This window comes from Triticum aestivum, chromosome 3B (assembly GCF_018294505.1).
Source record: "Triticum aestivum cultivar Chinese Spring chromosome 3B, IWGSC CS RefSeq v2.1, whole genome shotgun sequence".
NCBI lineage: Eukaryota > Viridiplantae > Streptophyta > Magnoliopsida > Poales > Poaceae > Triticum > Triticum aestivum.
Window position 1 is genome coordinate 50,306,615 of NC_057801.1, and position 10,754 is coordinate 50,317,368.

General features: G+C 49.4%; 1 protein-coding gene and 1 non-coding gene across 2 annotated transcripts; both read left to right on the forward strand.

Moving 5' to 3' along the window:
- The first annotated feature begins 7,277 nt into the window (after positions 1-7,277).
- On the forward strand, positions 7,278-7,349 carry TRNAD-GUC (transfer RNA aspartic acid (anticodon GUC)). Its single transcript has one exon. It is a non-coding gene; the product is annotated as a tRNA-Asp (tRNA).
- Positions 7,350-9,256: 1,907 nt separating this feature from the next.
- LOC123064661 (probable nicotianamine synthase 6) lies at positions 9,257-10,391 on the forward strand. Its single transcript, XM_044488094.1, has one exon. It carries the CDS (start codon positions 9,257-9,259, stop codon positions 9,611-9,613), a length of 357 nt encoding a protein of 118 aa, XP_044344029.1. The 3' UTR covers positions 9,614-10,391.
- Positions 10,392-10,754: the final 363 nt, after the last annotated feature.

A 10,754-nucleotide genomic window follows, 5' to 3' on the forward strand; every position in this document is an offset into this window, starting at 1 on the left:
TTATCTACAACCGGACATTAACAAATTCCCATCTGCCCATAACCGCGGGCACGGCTTTCGAAAGTTTATGCCCTGCAGGGGTGTCCCAACTTAGCCCATCACAAGCTCTTACGATCAACGAAGGATATTCCTTCTCCCACGAAGACCCGATCAGACTTGGAATCCCGGTTTACAAGACATTTTGACAATGGTAAAACAAGACCAGCAAAGCCGCCCGATGTGCCGACAAATCCCGATAGGAGTCGCATGTATCTCGTTCTCAGGGCACACCGGATGAGCCAGACGTCGGGTTGGCATAGACCCTGATTGCCCAGGGGGCGCCGGACATCGCTCGGTTTGGACTAGCACCCGGAGGAGCACTGGCCCGGGGGGTAAATAAAGATGACCCTTGAGTCTACAGAACCCAAGGGAAAAAGGCTTAGGTGGCAAATGTTAAAACCAAGGTTGGGCCTTGCTGGAGGAGTTTTATTCAAAGCGAACTTTCAAGGGGGTCCCATAAATCACCCAACCGCGTAAGGAACGCAAAAACAAGGAACATAACACCGGTATGACGGAAACTAGGGCGGCAAGAGTGGAACAAAACACCAGGCATAAGGCCGAGTCTTCCACCCTTTACCAAGTATATAGATGCATTAATTAAATAAGAGATATTGTGATATCCCAATATAATCCTGTCCGTCATGGAGAAATCTTCAACTTCACTGCAACTAACAATGCTATAAGAGGGGCTGAGCAAAAGCGGTAACATAGCCAAGCAACGGTTTGCTAGGAAGGGTGAAAAAAGGTTAGAGGCTGACATGGCAATTTGGGAGGCATGGTAAACAAGTGATAGGTAACGCAGCATAGCGATAGAACGAAGCAACTAGCAAGCAAAGATAGAAGTGATATCGAGGGTAATGGTCATCTTGCCTGAAATCCCGCAAGGAAAAAGAACGAGTCCATGAAGAAGACAAACGAACGTAGTCGAACGAATCCTCACAACTCCGGAACGAAACCGAAGCTAACGAGAGAAGCAAACCAGAAAGAAGCAAACAATATGGTAAACACACAAGCATAAACATGTCATGATGCACAAACAAGTATGATGCATGTCCGGTTTAATGAGGCATGGCATGACAAAGTGCAACAAACAATACTACAAATTAAGCGGAGCTCAATATGCAACGAGTTGCATATTGACGAAACACCACATCAAATTATTTAGTTTACTCTCGGTTAAGATACTCAACAATTATTAAATGTTAATTAACATGGCAAGCGGTGAAGCATAAGTAAACTAACTATTTAGGGAAGTTTAAATGAGGCCGGAAACAACAAACAACAATGCCGGAAAATCCCCATATGTCATTTAGCAATTTAATGCAAACACAATTTTAAACATTTTAAATGTTGTTATCATGATGCGGATGACATATGCAAGTTTTAAGCAATTTTATGAAAACGTTAACATGAGCATGATACGAGGCATTTGTCGCCATGGCGGAAGGAAAAAGGTGCCATGGCGGTGAAACGGAAATGGTGCCACGGCAACATTCCGGTCCCGATAACTCATGGAGGTACCGGTGCAAAAGGAAGTGTGACGTGAGCGAGTCATGCAAGATGGTGGGGTGATCCCGGATTACCGGGTTCCCACGGGTCGACGGCATGGCAAACGAGGAGGAACTTGCAAGGACAAACGGGCACGGTGCAAACACGAGCATCTCATACAACACACATACATACACGGGCGGTCGTCTCATCGTTATACCTTTGAAGCGTGCGTTTTCGAAGCGGAACGAGTTCGATGCGGTGTAGATGGAAGTAGACGTTCACGGGTCGTCGTGGGAAGTAGTTGTTCACGTGGCGACGGTAGTGGAAGTAGTCGTTCTCGTGACGGTAGTGGAAGTAGTGGTACACGGCGACAGCGGTAGTTATACATGTTTCGTAGATGAAGTAGTTGTTCATGATCCGTAGATGTTCGGGGTCACCACAAGGAACTTGAGTCCACGGGGTCTTCGCGGGTCGACGGTAGTGGTACATCTTGTAGTGGAACTTGGTGATCCGAAGGGGTACTTGGCAGGTTCTAGTCCAGCAGCGGAATGGCACAGGGGGCAGGGGTCTTCAAGGGTCATCGCTGCACTTGCCGTTCCACTTCTGAAGGTGACCCAAGGCGATTTGACGAAGGTACTAACCACGTAGATGCATCGATGGTGCTCGGAGGCAGCAGCAGGGCAGGAGGGAGACGAGGTCGGTCGGTGGTGCATGCGAAGGGAAAGGTCGGCCCCAGGCAAACCACGGACTCGACAAGGCACTCGTGACAGAGGCAAGCAGGGCGCGGGGACGGCAGGGGCGTGACGACGCTTGGCGGCAGGAGGGAGCAAGGCGCAGAGGCAAGAAGGCGCAGCGGCGGAGCGGATCCTGCCGGAAAGAGGTCGGGGACGGCGCGATGATGGGTTCGTCGGAGCGGCGCATGGGCGATTGGGCCGCCAGAGGAGGCTCGCGTGGAGGGCGACGCTCGGCAGCGGGGGCAGCAGCAGGCAACCGCGGGAGGCCAAGGCCGGCGGAGGTGCGGTGCAGGACAACGACGCAGGGCGACGGCCTGCTGGCTCGAGTGGCACGCGGCCATGGAAAGGAGGCAGGGATGAAGGCTAGGGCGCGGGGACGGGAGGAGCGGCGCGGCTCCGGGGTAACCAGCGAGCTGCAGGTGGTCGGCTCGAGGAGGTGGAGAGGTGCGGCGCACGATGGGGAACGAGGGAAGGAAGAGAGGCTGCAAGGGAGATGTGGATCGAGCAGGGGAGAGGGCTAGCGAGCGACGGTTCCTGGCGGCGCTGGATGGGGCATCGAGGGAGAGAGCGAGGGGATCGACAGGAGGCTGGCTAGGGTTAAGAGGGCGCGGCTGGGCCTCCAGGGGCAAATGGGCCGGTCTGGTCTAGGCTGCTGGGCTCTCTTCTCCTCTCTCTCTTTTTCAGATCTCTTCCAAAAAAACAGAAAAGCAAAGAAAGAAATGGAGAGAAAATAAATGAGTGGACAAGAATTTGGACATGGGGATAATTTTCCCGGACTCGCATAAATGCGCTTGTTCCAAGAAAAATAGAAAGGCCATGATTGAAAGATTTAAATTCAAACTCATTTGAATTTAGTTCAAATGGGTTTGAACTAGGACTTGATAAAAGGAAGGTCCAAAAAATGTTGAGATTTTTGGTGGAGCTCCGGAAAATGATGAAAGAAATTATGGGCAAGGTTGGAGACCAAGAATTGAGATAACAACGGCATGGGATATTTTGCAAGTGGGTTATGGTTAATTCCAAATAAATGGAATAATTTTATTATAGCTCCCTAATAATATTAAGAGGCTTTAATATGTTATAAAGAGAAATCACAAGTGAATTCCCTCGATTTAAATGGATCGAAAAATCCATACAATTTATTTAGAAGAGTTATAAAAATTAATTATATGATGGCATGATGAAACGATGCAATGCAAGAGATGACGAGATGCAATGCAACAAGCAAATGAAACACACGGCGAAACTCGGAATAGCTGGAAGTCTTCTGAGCGTCGGTCTCGGGGCGTTACAACTTGTCAGCTAACCCCATCCAACATCGTCGCACCAAACATATCGAACTGGATATTCACTTTGTTCGGGAGAAGGTCGCACTTGGCGGTGTTCGTGTCTTACATGTGCCCTCCTCCAATGAGTTCACGGACATCTTCACAAAGGGGTTACCTACTGCTCTTTTTCAAGAGTTTTGCTCCAGTCTTCAGGTCGTATCATCTCCCAATTCAGACTACGGGGGCGTGTTAGAGTACAGAACATCAACGGTAGCTCATCTTGGAGTCCACGCAAAGCTTCAACCACATAGATAGTTTCCATGTATTAATACGTGATTGTGTTGTAATCAGACTCTGTACACTTGTGCTGCTATAAATATATGAGGAAGCCAGCCGAGGCAAGCATTGAGCCGCCTGGTCCTTTATACTCTTACACACGTGCGTTGCAACGGATCATAATTAGAATAATACTTATTCACAACTTGATAGAAAACACTCTAATTTTGATATAAATATATCACTAGAAATATATTATGTTTTAATCAGAATATATTCCTTGGGCTGCTTTCGTGAGGTGAGGGAGGGATGTAGTTGGTTTTAAAATACTAATTAAGGGTTTTTCTGCAAATTGGTAGAGAAGTGAGATGTTGTTGAGAAAAGGCAACACCTTACCTCAGAGTCGTTAGATGTAGATTTAATGGTCAGAAATGACGGATGGCAGACACACCATCACCACCAACTAAGTCTTATGTAGGAGTACCAACAAGATGTGTGTGCATTGCACGGAAAATCAAGATGCATTTTTTTATATAAAAACACCTATTGTGATTGACCCATGTGGAAGTAATCCCATATGTAAAAACTAATGATATCTCGAGAAAGAGGAGAGATAAGGTGAGGAGGAGTGGGGCATGGTGGTGATTGGTGGTCGGACTGAGCGGAGGCATGGGGTGGACGACACTGGCAACGACCACCATGCCAGTTTATTCCAGAGGCTACCTTTTTTAATTGCTCAACAATGAGGTTGTGAGAGATAAGGATGAACGAGGAAAGGCCTTGTCTGCAAATGTAGAGAGAGGGTGCGGGTATCTTTTAGTTTAATTTCTATCAGTCAGATATAGATCGAACGGTCTATATTGCAAGATGGCAGGCATACCATCATCACCAACTCGGTTTTATAAGAGAAGAGATATATGTATGGAGATACAAATGTATTATCGATACTTGTTTCCATAAACTTGGATCTACATTCTATTCAACAGCTTACCTGGTGGCCTCGCACTTTTCAGCATTGAGTGTCATGGGAACTGAGTATTTGTCCCATTTTAAATATATCTCTATAATTCCCGGTCCTTGTTACATTTTTTTTAGAAAAGGAGGATGACCCCCTGCCTCCGCATCTGGGCGATGCATATGGCCACTTTATTCATTATTCTCACAAGGCCTTACAAAGCCATACAACAGCAAGACTAAAGCCACCGTCTAAGCAACAGCTGTCGCTACACCTATCCAATTGAAGAAGAGGCGGAGATAGTCCGGGCCTCATACCAAACAGACATCGCAGCCAAACCTAAACATCTAAGACCTGAGGTCCCAACCAGGACGCCTGTCGGGTATGGGGCACCTACCAGTCCGGTGCACTCCTCAACCAGGACGCCTGCCGGGTATGAGACCGCCGCAGCCACCTGCCACCAATCCATCTTCAGAGCTGTACTGTTGCATGTACCGTGTCAGGTCTCTCTGCCATCGACGCCACCATGACGCCCAACAGCGTCATCCTCCTGCGCGAGTTCATCCTCCCACAGCGAACTCCGAATCTGCACTGCGCCACGCCGTCACGATCCGTCGCCATCAGTGTGTAGGATGAAGGACCGCTCCACCAAAGAATCCGTCCTCTGGTCCCTCGATCACGTGTGTACCTCCAAGAATGACGCCCCCAAGGAAGGAACAACACCAGAGCGCCGACGTCATTCGATCATCCGATCTAGGGTTTCCCCCAGAGGTAGCAGAGAGTGGCCTTGAACTTCTCCACGGTGATGGCTTTAAGAAGGGAACAACGCAGATAGCGCCGCCACCGCCGGCCTTAGCATACGCCGAAGGCAAGTTTTCACCCAGATCAGTTTGAAGGGATTCAACTCTCGTGCACGGGCCGCCGTCACCACCAGGCAGAACCCTGGAGCACCGGCAGATCAGCGGGCCGCCAACACCACCGCATACAGATTGTCGGCCACGCCGGGCCACCGCCATCCCCCGCGCCGTCCGAGTCAGAGACGGAGCCGCCGACCGCGCACAGGGACCGCCGCCTCCTGCACACGCTGGAGCGCCACCGAGAGCCCAGCGCCCGCCACCGCTTGCCGAGGGCTGTCGCCGCGTGCCCCGAGCGGACTCCCACGCACATCAGGGGAAACTGCAGCCACCCGCAAGCCCGCGCCGGCGCGCACCGCCAACCACCGCCGCGATCAGCCCGCGCCAAATCCAGCGAGCCGAGGGAGAAGAGATCCCACCGACGCCGACGCCGACCGGGTTTTGCCCGGCGGCGCGCCCCGGCGGCGGTAAGGAGGAGGGGGGAGGGACGAGGACGCGGCGGCGCTAGGGTTCCCCCCGGTCGCCGCGCAGGGGCGACACGGGAGGAGTCGGGAGATTTGTTGATGATCGCGGCCCGTTGCAGGTAAGGTCCTTGTTACATGCTGGATATGCTACGAAATAACACTGAGAAGATCATATAACAGTTTACATCTTTGGAATACTTTCTTATTTTGTTTTAAAAAAATGTTACATCCATTTCTCCACATGTACTGCATGATGTAAATGGTGTATTCGGCAAGATTTCCGAACCAGGCAACTCTTGTGAGACATGTACTCGCTCCGTTTCAAAATAGATGACTCAACTTTGCACTAACTTTAGTATAAAGTTGGATCATTTATTTTGAAACGGAGGGAGTAGATCCATCGCTAGCATCATGCCCCGTTGAAGTACTTACCAAGTTACCATTGTGAAACAAAGTATACTTGAAGCTGTTGAACCGTTGAAGGAGTTCCTGGCTGGCACGATGGATATCATGATTGGGTCAGGGAGGAGATGGTGATGATGATGATACTGAAGGCATGGAAGAAGGAGGCTGAAGACACATAACCCGGAGATGGATAACAAAATAGATGCGCTGATCAAAGCCTGTGTGCTGGATGTGAAAAATGTCTTTTGATAAACTGTGTTTGAGGAAGTGGGGAAGGTCGTGCGTTTGGTGGACAAAGGAAGAGCGCAGGAAGTCCTAGTACTAATCACACATTAGCGGTAGCTATAGGAAATCTGTAAGAAAATTTCATATCCATTCCTGCCAATACATGACGTAAAACAGAGTAGCTTACTTTAGTTCGGGACCAGTGTTCACAAAAAAAAAGTATTTGTGTCCGTCATGCAAGTGACCGGATACCAACAAGAACGTAATTTTTTTTCAACTGTATCCTTCGTTCTTCATCTGAATTTCTTTTAGTGCCTGGCAAAGATATTTTGTATGTCCCTTTTCGCCCCATAGAATGTGCTCACGTGAAGATATTTTTCCCTGGCTTTGCTGCAAGAAGGACACAGGAATCTGCTCTTCCCTTACACCTCCATCCTCAGACGCAGAGCACCTTCATTTTCTTTCATGGCTCATCGCCGCTTTACTCTTGGACTCTGAGATTTTTCTCCGACTCAATGTTACTCAAGCTCTTCAAAGATAGTTATTAACAAAATTCTATCAATCAAGTCGTTGTAGTATAGTGGTAAGTATTCCCGCCTGTCACGCGGGTGACCCGGGTTCGATCCCCGGCAACGGCGATTCTTTTAATAGCTAGTCCCCGGTAACCCCATCCTCCTCTGCTCGTGGTACACGCACGCATGCCAATCAGCATTCCGATTTTCTTTGAGCGCTGATTTTTAGTCCTACATCGGCGAGCGGAGGAGACCCGCGCATAAATCGGGAAATGGTCCAAAAAAATTAAGATTTTTGCGCGCTGGTCCTTTCCCTTCTCGCAGATATGCCCCCGAAGGACCTACTTTCGCGTCCTTGTTTATTTTGGAGATTACAAACAGGTCCTTTCTGGGTTGATTTCTTCCCTTCTTGTCTTCGTGCGCACACTGCGAATAGTGCTACACCAGATCATAATTTCTTACAAAAAGGTCCTGAATTTATTGTAATACCTGACAGGTTTGTCTTCAACATAACCTTGTTTTACCTTCGCTAACAGATCATAATTTCTTACAAAAAGGTCCTGGAATTACTGTGATCGCTGACTGTTTTTCATTCAACATAGCTTCGCTAGCGAACTGGGCGTCCACTTTTCTTTAAAGATAGAAGTATAAGTTCTCCACTTTTCTTTTGAGATAGAAGTATATACATATGCAGTGTGCGGTGTTGTTTCCTTACTTGTAGGAATTATTTATTACTCCCTCCGTCCCACAATATAAAAGCGTTTTTGACACTACACTAATGTAGAAAACGTTCTTATATTATGGGACGGAGGGAGTACTTGTTTATTTAATGACGATTTTATGTCGTTGATTTGGTGATTTTAGAGGTGACCGTGACGTGAGATCCAAAGAAAGCATAGACATGGTTGAAGAGAAAATGTTTTCACCGGTAGATAGTTGCCACCAAATGGTGTAGACACGACCGGCTTGGCGCAACAATCTCTTACACAAATATTGTTGCTCTATTTTGTTGAGACGACACTTCACGTACGTCCTCATCGATGACACTTCTCAGAACCAAGAGTTCTCTATTTTAAGGGAGCCTAGGAGTTGAAGATATATGAAAAAAAATTGTACTTCCTCCGTCTCATTTTACAAGTCCTAGCGTATACCTAGGTTGCCAATTTGATCACCCTAACATAAACTATATAACACAAAAATTATATTTTTTAAAAATAGAACATCTGAAGTTTATATTGGTATAATTCTTGTAATATATTACTTATATTAGGTTGGTCAAATTGAAAACCTAGGGATACGCACACGCCTTGTAAACTGAGAGGGAGGTAGTAATAACATATCTGTTATTATTGGTAGCCGCCAAAAAACTTTGAGGATGAGCTACCAATATCAGACATCGCAACTCGATTCTGACGATAACTACGAAGGACATAACCAGACACTGATATATTGTCACCCATGACTTGACACTGATATATTTTATGTTTATTTGGGTCCAAAGAGAAAGAAAATATACGTTTGTCCACGATGACTCACCATGAATCACAAGTACTATAACTGAACTAACATTTCTGACATGTGGCGTCATAACTCACAACCAAACTTCGGCGACAAACACTCAGGTTTGCTTGTAGAGCAGACACCTGAGGTCGTCCGTTCTCTCCCACGGTCATGTGGGTCTTCAGTAGCACGAGACCCTCCTTATCTTCGTGCCGTATGCCGTGAGGGGATCAATCCGTCAGAAAAGAAGAACTGAACCGAACAATTTCATTATCAGCCCAAATCAATTTCGGTAGGCACGGAAAAGAGAAAACGATGCCCATTTCAACGTCAGGATCTGACGTGAAGAGGTGACAGCAGAGGCATGAAACGAGCCTTATTGGGAGTGTCCGCGTGAAGCTTGCATGCACGCGCACCTTCACCGGTCCTCTTTAGCCCACAGCTACATATTTATACCCCGTGCTGCCCGCTCCATAGCTCATCACGCAGCTCCATCAACCGCTCTACTCCTGTGCCTCACCAAGAGTAGTAAAATGGATGCCCAGAACAAGGAGGTCGCCGCCCTGGTGGAGAAGATCACCGGCCTCCACGCCGCCATCGCCAAGCTGCCGTCGCTCAGCCCATCCCCGGCCGTCGACGCGCTCTTCACCGAGCTGGTCATCGCGTGCGTCCCCCCGAGCCCCGTGGACGTGACCAAGCTCGGCCCGGAGGCGCAGGAGATGCGCGAGGGCCTCATCCGCCTCTGCTCCGAGGCCGAGGGGAAGCTGGAGGCGCACTACTCCGACATGCTCGCCGCCTTCGACAACCCGCTCGACCACCTCGGCGTGTTCCCCTACTACAGCAACTACGTCAACCTCAGCAAGCTCGAGTACGAGCTGCTGGCGCGCTAGGTGCCCGGCGGCATCGCCTCGGCCCGCGTCGCCTTCATCGGCTCCGGCCCGCTCCCGTTCAGCTCCTTCGTCCTCGCCGCGCGCCACCTGCCCGACACCATGTTTGACAACTACGACCTGTGCGGCGCGGCCAACGAGCGCGCCAGCAAGCTGTTCCGCGCGGACACGGACGTGGGCGCCCGCATGTCGTTCCACACGGCCGACGTCGCGGACCTCGCCGGCGAGCTTGCCAAGTACGACGTCGTCTTCCTGGCGGCGCTCGTGGGCATGGCCGCCGAGGAAAAGGCCAGGGTGATCGCGCACCTTGGCACGCACATGGCAGACGGGGCGGCCCTCGTCGTGCGCAGCGCGCACGGCGCACGCGGGTTCCTATACCCGATCGTGGACCCCCAGGACATCGGCCGAGGCGGGTTTGAGGTGCTGGCCGTGTGCCACCCCGACGACGACGTGGTGAACTCCGTCATTATCGCACACAAGTCGAAGGACATGCATGCCAGTGGACTTCGCAGCGAGCGTGCCGGTGGTGGGCAGTATGCGCGTGGCACGGTGCCGGTGGTCAGCCCGCCGTGCAGGTTCGGCAAGATGGTGGCCGACGTGAACCAGAAGAGAGAGGAGTTTGCCAAGGCCGAAGTGGCTTTTTGATCGATCACCGCGAGGGAACGAATGAACGTGTGCATGTGTGGTCATCACCCATACGTCACTTCGCTTGCAATCGTACGTGGTAATTATCCTTCTACAACTTATTATTAGCTTATATACTAATATGCATTTAAAATCTTGTGTGGTTTGTGCCCAATAACGTGAGTGTGATGTTTACACGTGAATGTCATGTACACCTTGCATGTGTAAGTGTTGATAATGATTGAATTTAAAAGTTCACAAATAGTATGAATGATTCCGCGTCGTACTCATATAGGAGTGTTTTTATTTGATTGTCAATCTAAGAGACAACATAAGGGAGAATGCCACCCATGAGCTAGCGCTACTAGGAAAACGCCTATAGATAGATCAGTAGTAGTAGCACGGGGTAGCCGGTGCTACCGTTACTTAGTAGTAGCGCGGCCCAAAAAAATGCACTGCATGTAGGGTTTAGCAGTAGGGCGACGATCTGGTCACCCACGCTACTGCTAAGTGGTCCTCA

What these genes read in the sequence shown, in the direction of transcription:
- LOC123064661 (XM_044488094.1), top strand. Translation starts at nt 9,257, where the DNA reads ATGGATGCCCAGAACAAGGAGGTCGCCGCCCTGGTGGAGAAGATCACC.